General features: G+C 48.1%; 1 protein-coding gene across 1 annotated transcript in view; it reads left to right on the top strand.

Moving 5' to 3' along the window:
* BOP1 (BOP1 ribosomal biogenesis factor) overlaps window positions 1-24,392 on the top strand; it is a 58,545-nt gene that overhangs the window by 3,634 nt on the left and 30,519 nt on the right. Inside the window, exons 2-3 of the mRNA XM_063450927.1 lie at window positions 5,922-6,107; window positions 6,195-6,287. Coding sequence (XP_063306997.1) covers window positions 5,922-6,107; window positions 6,195-6,287 — 279 coding nt within the window. The remainder of the gene's footprint in view (window positions 1-5,921; window positions 6,108-6,194; window positions 6,288-24,392) is intronic.

Genomic DNA, 24,392 nt, shown 5'->3' with positions numbered 1-24,392 from the left:
GAGAGTGAGAGAGAGACTGTGACTGTGAGAGTGAGAGAGAGACTGTGACTGTGAGAGTGAGAGAGAGACTGTGACTGTGAGAGTGAGAGAGAGACTGTGAGAGTGAGAGAGAGACTGTGAGAGTGAGAGAGAGACTGTGAGAGTGAGAGAGAGACTGTGAGAGTGAGAGAGAGACTGTGAGAGTGAGAGAGAGACTGTGAGAGTGAGAGAGAGACTGTGAGAGTGAGAGAGAGACTGTGAGAGTGAGAGAGAGACTGTGAGAGTGAGAGAGAGACTGTGAGAGTGAGAGAGAGACTGTGAGAGTGAGAGAGAGACTGTGAGAGTGAGAGAGAGACTGTGAGAGTGAGAGAGAGACTGTGAGAGTGAGAGAGAGACTGTGAGAGTGAGAGAGAGACTGAGACTGTGAGAGTGAGAGAGAGACTGAGACTGTGAGAGTGAGAGAGAGACTGAGACTGTGAGAGTGAGAGAGAGACTGACTGTGAGAGTGAGAGAGAGACTGACTGTGAGAGTGAGAGAGAGACTGACTGTGAGAGTGAGAGAGAGACTGACTGTGAGAGTGAGAGAGAGACTGTGAGAGTGAGAGAGAGACTGTGAGAGTGAGAGAGAGACTGTGAGAGTGAGAGAGAGACTGTGAGAGTGAGAGAGAGACTGTGAGAGTGAGAGAGAGACTGTGAGAGTGAGAGAGAGACTGTGAGAGTGAGAGAGAGACTGTGAGAGTGAGAGAGAGACTGTGAGAGTGAGAGAGAGACTGTGAGAGTGAGAGAGAGACTGTGAGAGTGAGAGAGAGACTGTGAGAGTGAGAGAGAGACTGTGACTGTGAGAGTGAGAGAGAGACTGTGACTGTGAGAGTGAGAGAGAGACTGAGACTGTGAGAGTGAGAGAGAGACTGAGACTGTGAGAGTTAGAGAGAGACTGAGACTGTGAGAGTGAGAGAGAGACTGAGACTGTGAGAGTGAGAGAGAGACTGAGACTGTGAGAGTGAGAGAGAGACTGAGACTGTGAGAGTGAGAGAGAGACTGAGACTGTGAGAGTGAGAGAGAGACTGTGAGAGTGAGAGTGAGAGAGAGAGAGTGAGAGAGAGACTGAGACTGAGACTGTGAGAGTGAGAGTGAGAGAGAGAGAGTGAGAGAGAGACTGAGACTGAGACTGTGAGAGTGAGAGTGAGAGAGAGAGAGTGAGAGAGAGACTGAGACTGAGACTGAGACTGAGACTGTGAGAGTGAGACTGAGACTGTGAGAGTGAGAGAGAGACTGACTGTGAGAGTGAGAGAGAGACTGACTGTGAGAGTGAGAGAGAGACTGACTGTGAGAGAGAGAGAGAGACTGACTGTGTGAGAGAGAGAGAGAGACTGACTGTGTGAGAGAGAGAGAGAGACTGACTGTGTGAGAGAGAGAGACTGACTGTGTGAGAGAGAGAGACTGACTGTGTGAGAGAGAGAGACTGACTGTGTGAGAGAGAGAGACTGACTGTGTGAGAGAGAGAGACTGTGTGAGAGAGAGAGACTGTGTGAGAGAGAGAGACTGTGTGAGAGAGAGAGACTGTGTGAGAGAGAGAGACTGTGTGAGAGAGAGAGACTGTGTGAGAGAGAGAGAGACTGTGTGAGAGAGAGAGAGACTGACTGTGAGAGAGAGAGACTGACTGTGAGAGAGAGAGACTGACTGTGAGAGAGAGAGACTGACTGTGAGAGAGAGAGACTGACTGTGAGAGAGAGAGACTGACTGTGAGAGAGAGAGACTGACTGTGAGAGAGAGAGACTGACTGTGAGAGAGAGAGACTGACTGTGAGAGAGAGAGACTGACTGTGAGAGAGAGAGACTGACTGTGAGAGAGAGAGACTGACTGTGAGAGAGAGAGACTGACTGTGAGAGAGAGAGACTGACTGTGAGAGAGAGAGACTGACTGTGAGAGAGAGAGAGAGACTGACTGTGAGAGAGAGAGAGAGACTGACTGTGAGAGAGAGAGAGAGACTGACTGTGAGAGAGAGAGAGAGACTGACTGTGAGAGAGAGAGACTGACTGCGAGAGAGAGAGACTGACTGCGAGAGAGAGAGACTGACTGACTGACTGCGAGAGAGAGAGACTGACTGACTGACTGCGAGAGAGAGAGACTGACTGACTGACTGCGAGAGAGAGAGACTGACTGACTGACTGACTGCGAGAGAGAGAGACTGACTGACTGACTGACTGCGAGAGAGAGAGACTGACTGACTGACTGACTGCGAGAGAGAGAGACTGACTGACTGACTGACTGCGAGAGAGACTGACTGACTGACTGACTGACTGCGAGAGAGACTGACTGACTGCGAGAGAGACTGACTGACTGCGAGAGAGACTGACTGACTGCGAGAGAGACTGACTGACTGCGAGAGAGACTGACTGACTGCGAGAGAGACTGACTGACTGCGAGAGAGACTGACTGACTGCGAGAGAGACTGACTGACTGCGAGAGAGACTGACTGACTGCGAGAGAGACTGACTGACTGCGAGAGAGACTGACTGACTGCGAGAGAGACTGACTGACTGCGAGAGAGACTGACTGACTGCGAGAGAGACTGACTGACTGCGAGAGAGACTGACTGACTGCGAGAGAGACTGACTGACTGCGAGAGAGACTGACTGACTGCGAGAGAGACTGACTGACTGCGAGAGAGACTGACTGACTGCGAGAGAGACTGACTGACTGCGAGAGAGACTGACTGACTGCGAGAGAGACTGACTGACTGCGAGAGAGACTGACTGACTGCGAGAGAGACTGACTGACTGCGAGAGAGACTGACTGACTGCGAGAGAGACTGACTGACTGCGAGAGAGACTGACTGACTGCGAGAGAGACTGACTGACTGCGAGAGAGACTGACTGACTGCGAGAGAGACTGACTGACTGCGAGAGAGACTGACTGACTGCGAGAGAGACTGACTGACTGCGAGAGAGACTGACTGACTGCGAGAGAGACTGACTGACTGCGAGAGAGACTGACTGACTGCGAGAGAGACTGACTGACTGCGAGAGAGACTGACTGACTGCGAGAGAGACTGACTGACTGCGAGAGAGACTGACTGACTGCGAGAGAGACTGACTGACTGCGAGAGAGACTGACTGACTGCGAGAGAGACTGACTGACTGCGAGAGAGACTGACTGACTGCGAGAGAGACTGACTGACTGCGAGAGAGACTGACTGACTGCGAGAGAGACTGACTGCGAGAGAGACTGACTGACTGACTGACTGACTGCGAGAGAGACTGACTGACTGACTGACTGACTGCGAGAGAGAGACTGACTGACTGACTGACTGACTGCGAGAGAGAGAGACTGACTGACTGACTGACTGACTGCGAGAGAGAGACTGACTGACTGACTGACTGACTGCGAGAGAGAGACTGACTGACTGACTGACTGACTGCGAGAGAGACTGACTGACTGCGAGAGAGAGAGAGAGACTGACTGACTGACTGACTGACTGCGAGAGAGAGAGACTGACTGACCTGCGAGAGAGAGACTGACTGACTGACTGACCTGCGAGAGAGAGACTGACTGACTGACTGACTGCGAGAGAGAGACTGACTGACTGACTGACTGCGAGAGAGAGACTGACTGACTGACTGACTGCGAGAGAGAGACTGACTGACTGACTGACTGCGAGAGAGAGACTGACTGACTGACTGACTGCGAGAGAGAGACTGACTGACTGACTGACTGCGAGAGAGAGACTGACTGACTGACTGACTGACTGCGAGAGAGAGACTGACTGACTGACTGACTGACTGCGAGAGAGACTGACTGACTGCGAGAGAGAGAGAGAGAGAGAGACTGACTGACTGACTGACTGACTGTGAGAGAGAGAGAGACTGACTGACTGACTGACTGTGAGAGAGAGAGAGACTGACTGACTGACTGACTGTGAGAGAGAGAGAGACTGACTGACTGTGAGAGAGAGAGAGACTGACTGACTGACTGACTGTGAGAGAGAGAGAGACTGACTGACTGACTGACTGTGAGAGAGAGAGAGACTGACTGACTGACTGCGAGAGAGAGAGACTGACTGACTGACTGCGAGAGAGAGAGACTGACTGACTGACTGCGAGAGAGAGAGACTGACTGACTGACTGCGAGAGAGAGAGACTGACTGACTGACTGACTGCGAGAGAGAGAGACTGACTGACTGACTGACTGCGAGAGAGACTGACTGACTGACTGACTGCGAGAGAGACTGACTGACTGACTGACTGACTGCGAGAGAGACTGACTGACTGACTGACTGCGAGAGAGACTGACTGACTGACTGACTGCGAGAGAGACTGACTGACTGACTGACTGCGAGAGAGACTGACTGACTGACTGACTGACTGCGAGAGAGAGAGACTGACTGACTGACTGACTGCGAGAGAGAGAGACTGACTGACTGACTGACTGCGAGAGAGAGAGACTGACTGACTGACTGCGAGAGAGAGAGACTGACTGACTGACTGCGAGAGAGAGAGACTGACTGACTGACTGCGAGAGAGAGAGACTGACTGACTGACTGACTGCGAGAGAGAGAGACTGACTGACTGACTGACTGCGAGAGAGAGAGACTGACTGACTGACTGACTGCGAGAGAGAGAGACTGACTGACTGACTGACTGCGAGAGAGAGAGACTGACTGACTGACTGACTGACTGCGAGAGAGAGAGACTGACTGACTGACTGACTGACTGCGAGAGAGAGAGACTGACTGACTGACTGCGAGAGAGAGAGACTGACTGACTGACTGACTGCGAGAGAGAGAGACTGACTGTGTGTGTGTGTGAGAGAGAGAGACTGACTGTGTGTGTGTGTGTGTGAGAGAGAGAGAGAGAGAGAGACACACACTGACTGTGTGAGAGAGACACACTGACTGTGTGTGAGAGAGATCCGTCTGGGACCGGCGGTCTGGCTGTCTCTCTGTCTAGGACCGGCGGTCTGGCTGTCTCTCTGTCTAGGACCGGCGGTCTGGCTGTCTCTCTGTCTAGGACCGGCGGTCTGGCTGTCTCTCTGTCTAGGACCGGCGGTCTGGCTGTCTCTCTGTCTAGGACCGGCGGCCTGGCTGTCTCTCTGTCTAGGACCGGCGGCCTGGCTGTCTCTCTGTCTAGGACCGGCGGCCTGGCTGTCTCTCTGTCTAGGACCGGCGGCCTGGCTGTCTCTCTGTCTAGGACCGGCGGCCTGGCTGTCTCTCTGTCTAGGACCGGCGGCCTGGCTGTCTCTCTGTCTAGGACCGGCGGCCTGGCTGTCTCTCTGTCTAGGACCGGCGGCCTGGCTGTCTCTCTGTCTAGGACCGGCGGCCTGGCTGTCTCTCTGTCTAGGACCGGCGGCCTGGCTGTCTCTCTGTCTAGGACCGGCGGCCTGGCTGTCTCTCTGTCTAGGACCGGCGGCCTGGCTGTCTCTCTGTCTAGGACCGGCGGCCTGGCTGTCTCTCTGTCTAGGACCGGCGGCCTGGCTGTCTCTCTGTCTAGGACCGGCGGCCTGGCTGTCTCTCTGTCTAGGACCGGCGGCCTGGCTGTCTCTCTGTCTAGGACCGGCGGCCTGGCTGTCTCTCTGTCTAGGACCGGCGGCCTGGCTGTCTCTCTGTCTAGGACCGGCGGCCTGGCTGTCTCTCTGTCTAGGACCGGCGGCCTGGCTGTCTCTCTGTCTAGGACCGGCGGCCTGGCTGTCTCTCTGTCTAGGACCGGCGGCCTGGCTGTCTCTCTGTCTAGGACAGGCGGCCTGGCTGTCTCTCTGTCTAGGACAGGCGGCCTGGCTGTCTCTCTGTCTAGGACAGGCGGCCTGGCTGTCTCTCTGTCTAGGACAGGCGGCCTGGCTGTCTCTCTGTACTGTTGAAGCAAATTTAGGAGGAATCGTGAAGATTAGACATTGTCATGGGGAATGCGGATTGAAGGCTTGGGTTTAACGTACTCGTTTTCATTACAGGAGACCCTCTTACTTGGGAAAGCTGATGTGCTGAGTGATGGCGACAGCGAGGATCTCAGCGACAGTGAAGAAAGCGTTTACTCTGGCCTAGAAAGCTCTGGGAGTGAAAGCAGTGATGAGGAAACGGAGGGCAGAGTGGAAGAGGATGGATTAGATAATGGGGAGACACCCACCCTAAACGTAAAGGTAAGGTACCCACGATTGAGTGACCGACTGTCTAATCTCCGCACAGTGTGGGAGAGAGTTAATTTATCATGTCTCTTGCTGTTTCAGACTTCCATTCCCAGGAAAGCGTTAAATCAGTCGGAGCAGAGCGGGCCTTCCGCACAGAGTAACGAGTATGAGCATGACTCGTCTGACGAGGAGGTGAGCTTCACTGATTCACGGCGGTTTAGCAAAGTTTGTTTGGTGCCGTTTACTAACCGTTTTTCTTTAGTACTCGTTTCCTTCTTTGACACGTTCTACTCCTTCGTAAACATGGTGTGTGAGCGAGAGTACGTCTACTTTAGTATTAAAGGAGCACTTCACGCACGCTGTAGTGGTTATGGTGCCAGGAGTGCCCAGGAGCAGGCTGTGATGATTATTGGCAATGTCCATTGATTAGTAGAGTCGGCTACACCGGGGATAACGCCAAAAAATCATGGAGGTGATCTGATTACTGCCGTCACTATGCGGCATTGTAGGCCATTCACACAGGCACGGTTTCTGTGCACATCTTCTATTTTCTGATTCTTGCTCTGCTGTAATGAGTGGTGAGGGAGGTGGGAGAAAAATTCCCACAATGCAGTCATGATGCCTTAAAGGGACAGTATAATCACCAGAACAACTTCAGCTTAATGTACAATATACAGCTTAATGTACAATATACAGCTTAATGTACAATATACAGCTTAATGTACGGTATACAGCGTAATGGACGGTATACAGCGTAATGGACGGTATACAGCGTAATGGACGGTATACAGCGTAATGGACGGTATACAGCGTAATGGACGGTATACAGCGTAATGGACGGTATACAGCGTAATGGACGGTATACAGCGTAATGGACGGTATACAGCGTAATGGACGGTATACAGCGTAATGGACGGTATACAGCGTAATGGACGGTATACAGCGTAATGGACGGTATACAGCGTAATGGACGGTATACAGCGTAATGGACGGTATACAGCGTAATGGACGGTATACAGCGTAATGGACGGTATACAGCGTAATGGACGGTATACAGCGTAATGGACGGTATACAGCGTAATGGACGGTATACAGCGTAATGGACGGTATACAGCGTAATGGACGGTATACAGCGTAATGGACGGTATACAGCGTAATGGACGGTATACAGCGTAATGGACGGTATACAGCGTAATGGACGGTATACAGCGTAATGGACGGTATACAGCGTAATGGACGGTATACAGCGTAATGGACGGTATACAGCGTAATGGACGGTATACAGCGTAATGGACGGTATACAGCGTAATGGACGGTATACAGCGTAATGGACGGTATACAGCGTAATGGACGGTATACAGCGTAATGGACGGTATACAGCGTAATGGACGGTATACAGCGTAATGGACGGCATACAGCGTAATGGACGGTATACAGCGTAATGTACGGTATACAGCGTAATGTACGGTATACAGCGTAATGTACGGTATACAGCGTAATGTACGGTATACAGCGTAATGTACGGTATACAGCGTAATGTACGGTATACAGCTTAATGTACAATATACAGCTTAATGTACGGTATATACAGCTTAATGTACGGTATACAACTTAATGTATAGTATGCAGCGTAATGTACAATATACAGCTTAATGTACGGTATACAGCGTAATGTACGGTATACAACTTAATGTATAGTATGCAGCGTAATGGACGGTATACAGCGTAATGGACGGTATACAGCGTAATGGACGGTATACAGCGTAATGGACGGTATACAGCGTAATGGACGGTATACAGCGTAATGGACGGTATACAGCGTAATGGACGGTATACAGCTTAATGGACGGTATACAGCTTAATGGACGGTATATAGCTTAATGGACGGTATATAGCTTAATGGACGGTATATAGCTTAATGGACGGTATATAGCTTAATGGACGGTATATAGCTTAATGGACGGTATATAGCTTAATGGACGGTATATAGCTTAATGGACGGTATATAGCTTAATGGACGGTATATAGCTTAATGGACGGTATATAGCTTAATGGACGGTATATAGCTTAATGGACGGTATATAGCTTAATGGACGGTATATAGCTTAATGGACGGTATATAGCTTAATGGACGGTATACAGCTTAATGTATTATACAGTTTAATGTACGGTATATAGCTTAATGGACGGTATATAGCTTAATGGACGGTATATAGCTTAATGGACGGTATATAGCTTAATGGACGGTATATAGCTTGATGTACGGTATACAGCTTGATGTACGGTATATAGCTTGATGTACGGTATATAGCTTGATGTACGGTATACAGCTTGATGTACGGTATACAGCTTGATGTACGGTATACAGCTTGATGTACGGTATACAGCTTGATGTACGGTATATAGCTTAATGTAGTTGTTCTGGTGAGTATAATCATTGCCTTCAGGCATTTTAATGCAAACTCTGCCTTTTCAGAGAAAAGGCAGTGTTGACAGTCCCCCTTAGGAATACCTCCGGGGGGTGGGGGGAACTGCAGGCATTTGTAAGCAAACACTGTCTTTTTAAAGAAAATGCAGTGTTTACATTACAGCCTAGGGATACCTCTGCTAGCCACTCCTCAGGTGGCTGCTAGAGGTGCTTCCTGGGGCAGTGCTGCACAGTGTGATTGAGATCCTCTGTATGGAGATTCATTGAGGAGATGCCGATTGCCCAGCGGTGTTTGGCCCTGGTGGACCCATGTGGCGTTTGGTAAAATATGCGTTTATTACCTTTTTAGGGGGAGCCAGCCGCCTAAATATGGTCTTAACACTACAGGATCGGGAAGACACGTGTGTTCTTGACCCAATAGTGTTCCTTTTAATATAATTTATATAGAATGCTGTCATTGCCTCAAGTCTGATACTTGATTATTGGATACAGTAAACGTTCATTGAAAACAAGTTTACCTTTCAAACATCAAACTTGAAAATTTTAATGCAATGTCGGCCATAATAATGGAAGCAGCAGAAAATCACCTAACCAACAGATATACAGGGTATAGAAATGGCAGGTCCTCCGACTGACTTCCTTTCTTTCAGGGGAAACCGAGGTCCAAAGCAATCCAACGCACAGGTTAGACAACAAGGGAAATACGAACAGCTTCCATGACCAGAAAACGCTGCGGGCACATGACACTGGAAGCCATCAGAAATAATCCTAAAGTACAAGCAATATTCGTACAATTCTCAAAATACGTTGCATTAAAGGGACACTCCGGGCACCCAGACCACTTCTGCTAACTGGAGTGGTCTGGGTGCCAACTCCCACTACCCTTAACCCTGCAAGTGTAATTATTGCAGTTTTCATAAACTAAACAGCCACTAGAGGGCACTTCCGTGTGCTAGAGCGTCGCTGGGCGTCCTCACGCTATGTGAGAACCTCCAGCGTCACTGAAATCCCCATAGGAAAGCATTGGAAGCATTTATCAATGCTTTCCTATGGGGGGGGTTTCTAATGCGCATGGGCGGACCCTCCTATGGGGAGTAGCGTGGGCGGACCCTGACCCAGCGCCGAGGGACACTGGGGCTGGATACAGGTAAGTAACCCCTTCAGCAACCTGGGATGGGGGGTGGGAGGGATAGGGGACCTGCAGTGCCAGGAAAACAGTTTGTTTTCCTGGCACTGGAGAGTCCCTTTAACAGCATGTAATGTAATGGAAAGAAGATATCCATAGAACAAACCATGAGAGCAAGAAAGGAGACCATTCTGTAACGGACGAAATGGAGGTAAAATATTCCCGTCCTTAATAAAATTGTAATTATTTTTACGCCATGGCTTGAAATTATCTTCATTTTAAGGAAAGACAGGAGGCTTCATAATTTGCGATTTTTATGTAAGAAATTAAAAAACGAATATAAGTCTACAAGGGCGATCCCCTAGACCGATCAGGACAACGTAAAATATCAGACTATATAGTGTATAAACAGAGCGAGCCCTGCTTCTATCTATCTATCTATGGATTTATATAGTGTATAAACAGAGCGAGTCCTGCTTCTATCTATCTATCTATCTATGGATTTATATAGTGTATAAACAGAGCGAATCCTGCTTCTATCTATCTATGGATTTATATAGTGTATAAACAGAGCGAGTCCTGCTTCTATCTATCTATCTATGGATTTATATAGTGTATAAACAGAGCGAGTCCTGCTTCTATCTATCTATCTATCTATGGATTTATATAGTGTATAAACAGAGCGAGCCCTGCTTCTATCTATCTATGGATTTATATAGTGTATAAACAGAGCGAGTCCTGCTTCTATCTATCTATCTATGGATTTATATAGTGTATAAACAGAGCGAGCCCTGCTTCTATCTATCTATGGATTTATATAGTGTATACACAGAGCGAGCCCTGCTTCTATCTATCTATCTATGGATTTATATAGTGTATAAACAGAGCAAGCCATGCTTCTATCTATCTATCTGTGGATTTATATAGTGTATAAACAGAGCGAGCCCTGCTTCTATCTATGGATTGATATAGTGTATAAACAGAGCGAGTCCTGCTTCTTTCTATCTATGGATTTATATAGTGTATAAACAGAGCGAGCCCTGCTTCTATCTATCTATGGATTTATATAGTGTATAAACAGAGCGAGCCCTGCTTCTATCTATCTATGGGTTTATATAGTGTATAAACAGAGCGAGCCCTGCTTCTATCCATCTATGGATTTATATAGTGTATAAACAGAGCGAGCCCTGCTTCTATCTATCTATGGATTTATATAGTGTATAAACAGAGCGAGCCCTGCTTCTATCTATCTATGGGTTTATATAGTGTATAAACAGAGCGAGCCCTGCTTCTATCCATCTATGGATTTATATAGTGTATAAACAGAGCGAGCCCTGCTTCTATCTATCTATGGATTTATATAGTGTATAAACAGAGCGAGTCCTGCTTCTATCTATGGATTTATTGTAGCGGATTGGTACCGGGCTGTCCCACGACATGTATGAGAATAAGTGTATTTGGTCATATGGCTGGTTTAATGTGTATGTACATGTATAGAAAGCATGGTATCCGGGTATAATGACAGTTAAATGTATGTAAAGAATTGTATTCCTCTAGTTGTTCGGTAGAATCATTCAAATAAAACAAGGGAATGAAACTACCGAACAACCAGACCACCCAGGAATGAGTGTGCCTCCAATTACCGTTTGCAACAATGTTGCAAACAGGTAATTGGCAATCCGTGCAGTGTGGTCTTTGTCCTCTGGGTGGCCGCCATTCGGGAAACAAACACGTGGCGGCGGCCATCTTAAACTACCGAACAGCGGTGTTTTGCCGTCGAGTGTCTGGAACTAAAATCGGACACTTGACTAGGCAAACACTGCTGAGACCTCCATACTTCCAGAAATTCGTATGGAAACTACCGAATGACCCGCCGTTCGGTAGAAAGAGCCCCATAAACAAGGGAATTCATTCAAACCCTGTCCAGGCTCTATAACACAGGCAATTCGCCTGTTTTCATTCCCTTGTTTGTGACCGACCGCAGGGCCAAAATGCATGGAACTGTTTTCGGATACTTTACCCATGCGGTCGGTCAAATCTTTGGAACCCCATATCTCACGAACCATTCATCCGAATGGGCTAATTTTTAAGTATGTTGGTCCCCCAGAATAGAGCTATCTGGGGATGTTGGATTTGTGGATGTACCCCAAGTATTTAGGGTACATCCAAAACTCGAGGAAAACTGTGTACACAATAAGGGGATTATGATGCTAGAGGAGGGGAGGAGATCTGTGGGAGGTTACTACTTAGAGATTGGATAATGTCTTAAGTGTTAGAACCTCCTCCCTTGCATGGGAGAGGGCTTTATAAGGAACTGTGGAATAAAGCTTGTCAGTCTACTCCTGAAACTGTGTGTCGTCCAGTTATTGGGATTGCGATGGGGATACTGCTGTATTACTTTACCTGCTGGAAACCTTGCCTATGGACTTAACATCACCTTGTTCCTGAGCCTCACTGGAATCTCTAGTGGAGAATAGCTGTGCAAGATCGGCTCTCCGCTACATTGGTTGGCAGCGCTGGGATCCAAACTCACAGAGGAACAAGCGTAAATGGAGTACGGATGGAGATTGATTTTTCTGCGCTAAAACGCTCCACGCTAAAGGACCTCCTAGAGGCAAGGGGTATACAAGCCAGCAATAAGAAGAAAGCAGTACTTGTTACAGAACTCATGGCAGAGTACAGAATGGAGGGCGATTCAGTTCCGGCACAGAGGGAGCCGGGAGGAACACCACAAGGATCGGAATTCCAGAGGCAGGTTCAGTTCAGGCTATCCTTTTATGGGGAAAACCCCCCAACAGAAATTGTTACCAGGACAATGGCCGAGGTACAAGAATTCATCCTAAGGACACAGGCACCAGAACAAAGCTCTGCAATTAATGTGCCACAGGAAGGTAAGCCTAAAATACCATACCAGGCTTTTAAAACATATGTGGAGGCAGAGGAAGATATAGACGCTTTCCTGCAAGACTTTGAAAGACTGTGTGCACTGCATAAAATTAACGCAGAGGACTGGGTACCTATTTTGGCCGGAAGGTTAACCGGGAGGGCAGCAGAGGCATATCGGACTGTACCTAATGACGAAATAAGGAATTACAGTAAAGTGAAAGAAATTATACTCGCCAGGTATGCTATAACACCCGAGGCATACCGGCGGAGGTTCCGGGATCTAAAGAAAACAGAGAAGGACTCGCACGCAGAGTGGGCATGCCGATTACAGGGGGCAGCGCTCGGGTGGGTGCAAGCTAGCAAGGCACGTTCTATGGAGGATGTAATACAAATGTTGCTGATGGAGCAGTTCTATGAGGGAGTAACCAATGAGGTCCAGGAATGGGTAAGGGACAGAAACCCTACTTCCCTTACCGAGGCGGCTAGGAAAGCGGATGACTACCTGGATGCACGCAGGTCACAAAAACCTGCAGCTCCAAAAGCAACCTTTAAAACATTCGGGGGAAACAACTACACCCCAGTTTCACCGAGACCGCTACCACCACCTCCACCACCCGCTGCACAGCCCCGGTTCCGACAACCCACCGCTGGCCCCTGTCATCACTGCCAGAAGTGGGGACATTATAAAAGGGAATGCCCACAGCTACGGGACCGTTCCACCTGGATTCGTCCAGGCCCACCTCCACCCAGGGCGGCCGCAGCCCACCACTACCAGGACCTAGTCACCACCCCATATGGTTCCGCAGTCCCCATTACTACTGTGGAACAATGGGAGGTACTGCACGAGGCAGATCCGGTCCAGGCCAATGTGGATAATCTACGGCACCATCGACAGACGGTATATCTGAATGGTACAGCAGTCCGGGGATTACGAGATTCGGGAGCCACCATCACTTTGGTACAGAGCCACCTGATTTCAGATCAGGCAAAACTGAACAAAACTGTTGCCGTCCGGGTAGCTGGGGGAGCAGTGTACCGGCTACCTACAGCAAGGGTACATTTACATTGGGGAGCGGGGGCAGGGGAAGTGGAGGTGGGGTTGATGCCACATTTACCGGCGGAGGTTTTATTGGGGAACGATCTGGGGAGGCTCACTTCTGCTTTTGAGCCCCAGTCACCCACCACAGGAGAGGTCAACCCTGTAGTCACCCGACAACAGGCCCGCACCCAGGACCACAACACACTGCCGGAGGTCCAGGTAAGCAACCCTACCCCCCCTCTAGAATGTGTCCCCTGGGCTCCACCTAATGAATTTGTAGCTGAAGTCGCAACAGACCCCACGCTTCAGGTGTATAGGGACAAGGTTGGCACGGGTTCCCCCGGGGCGGAGGGAGAAAAGTTTATCTGGGATAAACAACTTTTATACAGGGAAACAACCAAACAGATTACGGGGTTAGACCCTATAGCGAGGAGACAATTAGTGGTACCACAGCGGTACCGGGCTGAATTACTCCGGATAGCGCATGATATTCCGCTATCCGGACATCTAGGGGTTAGTCGCACCAGGTACAGACTAACCCAGAGTTTCTTCTGGCCAGGGATTAGCCAGGAAGTACGCAGATATTGCACGACTTGCGATACCTGCCAGAGAGTGGGAAAAGGGGGGGATCGCAGGAAGGCTAAACTTCACCCCTTACCCATAATAGAGGAACCTTTTAGCCGAATAGCGGTGGATCTGATAGGCCCCCTCAATAAAGTTAGCCCGTCAGGAAAACGGTATATTTTAACGGTCGTAGATTATGCCACCAGGTATCCAGAAGCAGTGGCTCTGACCAACATCCACGCTGAGACGGTCGCGGATGCCCTCATGCGGATATTCTCCCGGATGGGATTACCCAGGGAGATTATCTCGGATCAGGGTACCCAGTTTACCGCAGAATTCACCCAACACCTCTGGAGGATCTGTGGCATTAAGCCTATTATCAGCGCCCCTTACCACCCCCAGACGAACGGGCTCTGCGAACGATTCAATGGTACCTTGAAGCAGATGCTCCGAACCTTCGCAGAGACCCACAAGGACTGGGAACGATTCCTGCCGCACCTCCTATTTGCATACCGGGAGGTGCCGCAGGAATCCACAGGGTTCTCCCCGTTTGAATTATTGTTTGGAAGGAGGGTCCGAGGCCCATTGGATCTTATTAGAGAGCATTGGGAGGGAGACCGGAGCACAGATGGCACTCCCATCCTACCATATGTGTTGGCCTTTCGGGACCGCCTAGAAGCGTTGACCAAGACGGTACGGGAAAACCTTCAGGAGGCCCAGACCCGCCAGCGTACATGGTATGATCGGGGAGCCAGGGACCGTAGCTTTCAGGTCGGGCAGAAGGTACTAATTTTAAAACCTGTCCGACATGATAAGTTACAGGCCGCCTGGCAGGGCCCATATAAGGTGGTGGAGCAAAGATGCGATACCACCTATATTATCGGCCCCTGCACAGGGACTGGGGGGCGACGCATGCTCCATGTGAACATGCTGAAGCCCTACCACGAGCGTACTGAGGAGGTAACCGCCATCTGTGCCCCTAACACGGAAGAGTTTGACAGCTTACCCCTCCCCGATTTGCTGGGGGATGGGCAGCTGTCCGGAGATTTAGGGGAGGTTACGCTGGGAGATCGGCTGAGCCCACAGGAGCGGATCGAGGTACAGCAACTATTGGAAGAGAAACGCGACACGTTCTCTAATGTACCTGGATACACGCCTCTGGCAACTCACCGGGTCGAGACCCCAGGGCAACTACCCATGCGCCAGACGCCATACCGCATTCCAGAAGCGGTACGGGCAAGCATGCGTAAGGAGATCGACGAAATGCTCCAACTGGGGGTGATTGAACCCTCAGACAGTCCTTGGGCATCTCCTGTAGTCCTCGTACCAAAGCGAGACGGTACGACCCGCTTCTGCGTGGACTATAGGAGATTGAACGAGAAGACTGTATCTGACGCCTATCCGATGCCCCGGATAGACGAGTTACTGGACAGAATGGCCAGGGGCCAATACCTCACCACTATTGACTTGTGTAAAGGATATTGGCAAATCCCCCTGGCCCCAGACGCCATCCCGAAGTCGGCCTTTGTCACCCCATTTGGCTTGTACCAGTTTAAGGTCATGCCATTTGGGATGAAAAACGCCCCAGCCACCTTCCAAAGGATGGTGGATCGACTCCTAGATGGATTCCAGGACTATACATGTGCCTACCTGGACGATATTGCTATTTTTAGCAATACGTGGCAGGAACACTTAGCTCACATCGGAGCTGTACTAGATAGGATAAGGGAAGCAGGTCTGACCTTGAAGCCGGCCAAGTGTAGTATCGGCATGGCTGAGGTACAATACCTGGGACATAGAGTAGGGTGCGGTAAACAAAAACCCGAACCCGCCAAAGTAGAGGCTGTAGCCCAGTGGCCCACCCCTAGGACTAAGACCCAGGTTTTAGCGTTTCTAGGGACAGCAGGGTATTACCGGAAGTTTGTTCCCAATTATAGCGCCCTGGCCAAACCCCTCACTGACCTGACCCGTAAGAACCTTCCCCGCCAAGTAAACTGGACCCCGGAGTGTGAGCAGGCATTCCAACAATTGAAAAATGCATTGATAAATGCCCCTGTCTTGGCAGCTCCCAATCCAACTAAACGTTTTCTTGTTCACACAGACGCTTCTATGTTTGGATTGGGGGCAGTACTGAGTCAAGTCGGGGCCGATGGCGGGGAACATCCAGTGGCTTACATCAGTCGCAAACTGTTACCTCGAGAAGTAAGCTACGCCGCCATCGAAAAGGAATGCCTGGCTGTGGTGTGGGCCCTAAAGAAGCTACAACCCTATTTATATGGACAGCCCTTTTCCTTGCTCACGGATCACAACCCGTTAGTCTGGCTGAACCGGGTGGCTGGAGACAACGCCAGGCTGCTGCGCTGGAGTTTGGCGCTACAGCCTTTTGACTTTAATATCCAGTACCGGCCGGGTAAGCAGAATGGAAATGCTGACGGGTTGTCAAGACAAACTGACTTAGAGAAATGATCCGTGAGCCCCCGGACATCCCCAAGCCGATCCGTGTTGGATCAGACTGTGTATGCCGGCTTGTGGGCAAGGGGGAGCAGTGTAGCGGATTGGTACCGGGCTGTCCCACGACATGTATGAGAATAAGTGTATTTGGTCATATGGCTGGTTTAATGTGTATGTACATGTATAGAAAGCATGGTATCCGGGTATAATGACAGTTAAATGTATGTAAAGAATTGTATTCCTCTAGTTGTTCGGTAGAATCATTCAAATAAAACAAGGGAATGAAACTACCGAACAACCAGACCACCCAGGAATGAGTGTGCCTCCAATTACCGTTTGCAACAATGTTGCAAACAGGTAATTGGCAATCAGTGCAGTGTGGTCTTTGTCCTCTGGGTGGCCGCCATTCGGGAAACAAACACGTGGCGGCGGCCATCTTAAACTACCGAACAGCGGTGTTTTGCCGTCGAGTGTCTGGAACTAAAATCGGACACTTGATTAGGCAAACACCGCTGAGACCTCCATACTTCCAGAAATTCGTATGGAAACTACCGAATGACCCGCCGTTCGGTAGAAAGAGCCCCATAAACAAGGGAATTCATTCAAACCCTCTCCAGGCTCTATAACACAGGCAATTCGCCTGTTTTCATTCCCTTGTTTGTGACCGACCGCAGGGCCAAAATGCATGGAACTGTTTTCGGATACTTTACCCATGCGGTCGGTCAAATCTTTGGAACCCCATATCTCACGAACCATTCATCCGAATGGGCTAATTTTTAAGTATGTTGGTCCCCCAGAATAGAGCTATCTGGGGATGTTGGATTTGTGGATGTACCCCAAGTATTTAGGGTACATCCAAAACTCGGGGAAAACTGTGTACACAATAAGGGGATTATGATGCTAGAGGAGGGGAGGAGATCTGTGGGAGGTTACTACTTAGAGATTGGATAATGTCTTAAGTGTTAGAACCTCCTCCCTTGCATGGGAGAGGGCTTTATAAGGAACTGTGGAATAAAGCTTGTCAGTCTACTCCTGAAACTGTGTGTCGTCCAGTTATTGGGATTGCGATGGGGATACTGCTGTATTACTTTACCTGCTGGAAACCTTGCCTATGGACTTAACATCACCTTGTTCCTGAGCCTCACTGGAATCTCTAGTGGAGAATAGCTGTGCAAGATCGGCTCTCCGCTACATTTATATAGTGTCTAAACAGAGCGAGCCCTGATTCTATCTATCTATCTATGGATTTATATAGTGTATACACAGAGCGAGTCCTGCTTCTATCTATCTATGGATTTATATAGTGTATAAACAGAGCGAGCCCTGCTTCTATCTATCTATGGATTTATATAGTGTATAAACAGAGCGAACCCTGCTTCTATCTATCTATGGATTTATATAGTGTATAAACAGAGCGAATCCTGCTTCTATCTATCTATGGATTTATATAGTGTATAAACAGAGCGAGTCCTGCTTCTATCTATCTATGGATTTATATAGTGTATAAACAGAGCGAGCCCTGCTTCTATCTATCTATGGATTTATATAGTGTATAAACAGAGCGAGCCCTGCTTCTATCTATCTATGGATTTATATAGTGTATAAACAGAGCGAGCCCTGCTTCTATCCATCTATGGATTTATATAGTGTATAAACAGAGCGAGCCCTGCTTCTATCCATCTATGGATTTATATAGTGTATAAACAGAGCGAGCCCAGCTTCTATCTATCTATGGATTTATATAGTGTATAAACAGAGCGAGCCCTGCTTCTATCTATCTATGGATTTATATAGTGTATAAACAGAGCGAGCCCTGCTTCTATCTATCTATGGATTTATATAGTGTATAAACAGAGCGAGCCCTGCTTCTATCTATCTATGGATTTATATAGTGTATAAACAGAGCGAGCCCTGCTTCTATCTATCTATGGATTTATATAGTGTATAAACAGAGCGAGCCCTGCTTCTATCTATCTATGGATTTATATAGTGTATAAACAGAGCGAGTCCTGCTTCTATCTATCTATGGATTTATATAGTGTATAAACAGAACGAGCCCTGCTTCTATCTATCTATGGATTTATATAGTGTATAAACAGAGCGAGCCCTGCTTCTATCTATCTATGGATTTATATAGTGTATAAACAGAGCGAGTCCTGCTTCTATCTATCTATGGATTTATATAGTGTATAAACAGAGTGAGCCCTGCTTCTATCTATCTATGGATTTAAATAGTGTATAAACAGAGCGAGCCCTGCTTCTATCTATCTATGGATTTATATAGTGTATAAACAGAGCGAGCCCTGCTTCTATCTATGGATTTATATAGTGTATAAACAGAGCGAGCCCTGCTTCTATCTATCTATGGATTTATATAGTGTATAAACAGAGCGAGCCCTGCTTCTATCTATGGATTTATATAGTGTATAAACAGAGTGAGCCCTGCTTCTATCTATCTATGGATTTAAATAGTGTATAAACAGAGCGAGCCCTGCTTCTATCTATCTATGGATTTATATAGTGTATAAACAGAGCGAGCCCTGCTTCTATCTATGGATTTATATAGTGTATAAACAGAGCGAGCCCTGCTTCTATCTATCTATGGATTTATATAGTGTATAAACAGAGCGAGCCCTGCTTCTATCTATGGATTTATATAGTGTATAAACAGAGCGAGTCCTGCTTCTATCTATCTATGGATTTAAATAGTGTATAAACAGAGCGAGCCCTGCTTCTATCTATCTATGGATTTATATAGTGTATAAACAGAGCGAGCCCTGCTTCTATCTATCTATGGATTTATATAGTGTATAAACAGAGCGAGCCCTGCTTCTATCTATCTCTGTGGCTGTCTGTCTCTTTCCATGTCTGTCTCTTGTTGTCTCCCTGCCTCTCTCGTTCTATGTGACTGTCTGTCTGTCTCTTGTGGTCTCCCTGACTGATTGCTCTTCCTCCTGTTTTTGGATAGAGGAAGTGTTTGTGAAGTCAATGAGTTTACCAGCTGGTCCCAGGTAATGAATGAGCCACTGGGCAGTGAGTGCTGACTCCCTCCTCAATGCAGAAGCTGAGTGTCTGACCCCAGACCCAGCAGAGAGAGTGGAGGGTGGAGAATTCTGCATTCAGTAGCTGCTAGATGTGCGGTGCCCCCTCCCTCCGCTTTACTTGGCAGTCGCTCCCCCAGCCCTTTCTTTAATGCTATTAAAACTGGACTGGATTCAGGGCAGCCGCCACCAGTCTCTGCATAGAACATTAACCCCCACACCGCCACCAGTCTCTGCATAGAACATTAACCCCCACACCGCCACCAGTCTCTGCATAGAACATTAACCCCCACACCGCCACCAGTCTCTGCATAGAACATTAACCCCCACACCGCCACCAGTCTCTGCATAGAACATTAACCCCCACACCGCCACCAGTCTCTGCATAGAACATTAACCCCCACACCGCCACCAGTCTCTGCATAGAACATTAACCCCCACACCGCCACCAGTCTCTGCATAGAACATTAACCCCCACACCGCCACCAGTCTCTGCATAGAACATTAACCCCCACACCGCCACCAGTCTCTGCATAGAACATTAACCCCCACACCGCCACCAGTCTCTGCATAGAACATTAACCCCCACACCGCCACCAGTCTCTGCATAGAACATTAACCCCCACACCGCCACCAGTCTCTGCATAGAACATTAACCCCCACACCGCCACCAGTCTCTGCATAGAACATTAACCCCCACACCGCCACCAGTCTCTGCATAGAACATTAACCCCCACACCGCCACCAGTCTCTGCATAGAACATTAACCCCCACACCGCCACCAGTCTCTGCATAGAACATTAACCCCCACACCGCCACCAGTCTCTGCATAGAACATTAACCCCCACACCGCCACCAGTCTCTGCATAGAACATTAACCCCCACACCGCCACCAGTCTCCCCCAAGAACACTATCCCCTATACCCCAATCAGTCTCCCCCAAGAACACTGTCCCCTACAACGCCACCAGTGTCCCCCAAGTACACTATCCCCTACACCGCCACCAGTGTCCCCCAAGAACACTATCCCCTACACCGCCACCAGTGTCCCCCAAGAACACTATCCCCTACACCGCCACCAGTGTCCCCCAAGAACACTATCCCCTACACCGCCACCAGTGTCCCCCAAGAACACTATCCCCTACACCGCCACCAGTGTCCCCCAAGAACACTATCCCCTACACCGCCACCAGTGTCCCCCAAGAACACTATCCCCTACACCGCCACCAGTGTCCCCCAAGAACACTATCCCCTACACCGCCACCAGTGTTCCCCAAGAACACTATCCCCTACACCGCCACCAGTGTCCCCCAAGAACACTATCCCCTACACCGCCACCAGTGTCCCCTAAGAACACTATCCCCTACACCGCCACCAAACAGTGATATTTTGTAGAAACCTCTATAGCAGACAGTGATGTCAGTTCCCTCCCTGTTTCCATACATTAACTCCAACTCTGCTAGTATTATTTTTCTTGAAACCTCTGCACGCAGGGCAGCCCCTAAAACCTGTGGAAAAGCATGTGTCTTTTACTAACAACACTTTTCTAAGCAGTGGGTTACTCTCTCTCTTTAGGGAATGGGTAATGCCAGCTTCCTGTGGGGCCTTCTCTTTGCCAGCTTTCAGGTTTATTTTTGTGAACAGGAGCTTGCACTTGCTTTCCAATAAAAATTGGCAGGCGCACCTATTACTGTGTAATTTAAAAACAGATAGCACCCTGCTTCACCAGCCCTTTGCACGATCTCTTGCATGTACTGCGGTAGCAACATCATACACCAGGTATTTTGGGCAGTAGTTGTTCCAAATCCACACCCCCTGGCACGTGTCGTCAAATACTGGAATTGTGGTCTGATGAGATCACATTCTATTCTGGGTGGCGGAGGGAGTGGGGACGGGGTTTAGAAAGACTGTGGCAATATCTCTTCCCTTAAACTGGAACGGTAGAATATAGACTGCCTGACATCGTACGCCCGGGCATTCACACAATCCCTTCAAAGGACTCAACTGTTTCTCCACATTTTAAGCTAAAATGTAAATATGACGCGTTTGCTGTATGTGCAGATATTTGTGCCGCGATCCCTCTTGAAGCTAATCCTGCTTCTACAATTATTTTACAAAAATGATCTTGTTTCTCTTAAAGTCCTTCTATGTAGCAGGTGTATATGGAATAGATCATTATTATTGCTGTGCGATCCGTAGAAACTGATGGGAGAAATTATGTTCCAGGTCTCACTCTTCCTGCTATACAAACCGATGGGAAAATGGAGCGATACACAGGTGTCTGGCTCTAGGAGCGCCATTTACGCCGGTGTCTGGCTCTAGGAGCGCCATGTACGCCGGTGTCTGGCTCTAGGAGCGCCATGTACGCCGGTGTCTGGCTCTAGGAGCGCCATGTACGCCGGTGTCTGGCTCTAGGAGCTCCATGTACGCCGGTGTCTGGCTCTAGGAGCTCCATGTACGCCGGTGTCTGGCTCTAGGAGCGCCATGTACGCCGGTGTCTGGCTCTAGGGGGGCCATGTTCACACGCAGTTGTCTGGCTCTAGGAGCGCCATGTTCACACGCAGTTGTCTGGCTCTAGGAGCGCCATGTTCACACGCAGTTGTCTGGCTCTAGGAGCGCCATGTTCACACGCAGTTGTCTGGCTCTAGGAGCGCCATGTTCACACGCAGTTGTCTGGCTCTAGGAGCGCCATGTTCACACGCAGTTGTCTGGCTCTAGGAGCGCCATGTTCACACGCAGTTGTCTGGCTCTAGGAGCGCCATGTTCACACACAGTTGTCTGGCTCTAGGAGCGCCATGTTCACACGCAGTTGTCTGGCTTTAGAAGCATTATACTAATGGTGATGGGTTTTGAGCCCTAAGAATTTTATATACACACATGCTTCTAAGGGTGTTTTACATGGAGGCAGGATGGATGACAATGGTTAATATTAATGGTTAATGTGACAGAGTAATGTCACCAGCTTGTTATTATTGTTTAATATTACAGCGTAATGTCACCGGGCCGGTTATCATTGGTTAATATTACAGAGTAATGTAACAGGGCCGGTTGTTATTACTGGTTAATATTACAGCGTAATGTCACCGGGCCGGTTATTATTGGTTAATATTACAGAGTAATGTCACGGGCCAGTTATTATTGGTTAATATTACAGAGTAATGTAACAGGGCCGGTTGTTATTGGTTAATATTACAGAGTAATGTCACCGGGCCGGTTATTATTGGTTAATATTACAGAGTAATGTAACAGGGCCGGTTGTTATTGGTTAATATTACAGTGTAATGTCACCGGGCCGGTTATTATTGGTTAATATCACAGTAATGTCACCGGGCCGGTTATTATTGGTTAATGTGACAGTGTAATGTAACAGGGCCGGTTGTTATTGGTTAATATTACAGAGTAATGTAACAGGGCCGGTTATTATTGGTTAATATTACAGTGTAATGTCACCGGGCCGGTTATCATTGGTTAATATTACAGAGTAATGTCACCGGGCCGGTTGTTATTATTGGTTAATATTACAGTGTAATGTCACCGGGCCGGTTATTATTGGTTAATATTACAGAGTAATGTCACCGGGCTGGTTATTATTGGTTAATATTACAGAGTAATGTCACCGGGCCGGTTATTATTGGTTAATGTGACAGCGTAATGTCACCGGGCCGGTTGTCATTGGTTAATATTACAGAGTAATGTCACCGGGCCGGTTATTATTGGTTAATATTACAGTAATGTCACCGGGCCGGTTATTATTGGTTAATGTGACAGCGTAATGTAACAGGGCCGGTTGTTATTGGTTAATATTACAGAGTAATGTAACAGGGCCGGTTGTTATTGGTTAATATTACAGAGTAATGTAACAGGGCCGGTTGTTATTGGTTAATATTACAGAGTAATGTAACAGGGCCGGTTGTTATTGGTTAATATTACAGCATAATGTCACCGGGCCGGTTGTCATTGGTTAATATTACAGAGTAATGTCACCGGGACGGTTATTATTGGTTAATATTACAGTAATGTCACCGGGCCGGTTATTATTGGTTAATATTACAGAGTAATGTCACCGGGCCGGTTATTATTGGTTAGTATTACAGATTAATGTCACCGGGACGGTTATTATTGGTTAATGTGACAGCGTAATGTAACAGGGCCGGTTATTATTGGTTAATATTACAGAGTAATGTCACCGGGACGGTTATTATTGGTTAATGTGACAGCGTAATGTCACCGGGCCGGTTATTATTGGTTAGTATTACAGATTATTGTCACCGGGACGGTTATTATTGGTTAATGTGACAGCGTAATGTAACAGGGCCGGTTATTATTGGTTAATATTACAGAGTAATGTAACGGGGCCGGTTGTTATTATTGGTTAATATTACAGAATAATGTCACCAAGTCGGTTATTATTGGTTGATATTAGAGTAATGTAACAGGGCCGGTTGTTATTACTGGTTAATATTACAGCGTAATGTCACCGGGCCGGTTATTATTGGTTAATATTACAGCGTAATGTCACCGGGCCGGTTATTATTGGTTAATATTACAGCGTAATGTCACCGGGCCGGTTATCATTGGTTAATATTACAGAGTAATGTAACAGGGCCGGTTGTTATTGGTTAATATTACAGAGTAATGTAACAGGGCCGGTTGTTATTGGTTAATATTACAGAGTAATTTCACCGGGCCGGTTATTATTGGTTAATATTACAGAGTAATGTAACAGGGCCGGTTGTTATTGGTTAATATTACAGCATAATGTC

Source organism: Pelobates fuscus, chromosome 4 (genome assembly GCF_036172605.1).
Source record: "Pelobates fuscus isolate aPelFus1 chromosome 4, aPelFus1.pri, whole genome shotgun sequence".
In the NCBI taxonomy this organism is placed as follows: Eukaryota; Metazoa; Chordata; class Amphibia; order Anura; family Pelobatidae; genus Pelobates; species Pelobates fuscus.
This window is presented reverse-complemented; position numbering and strand designations above follow the sequence as displayed.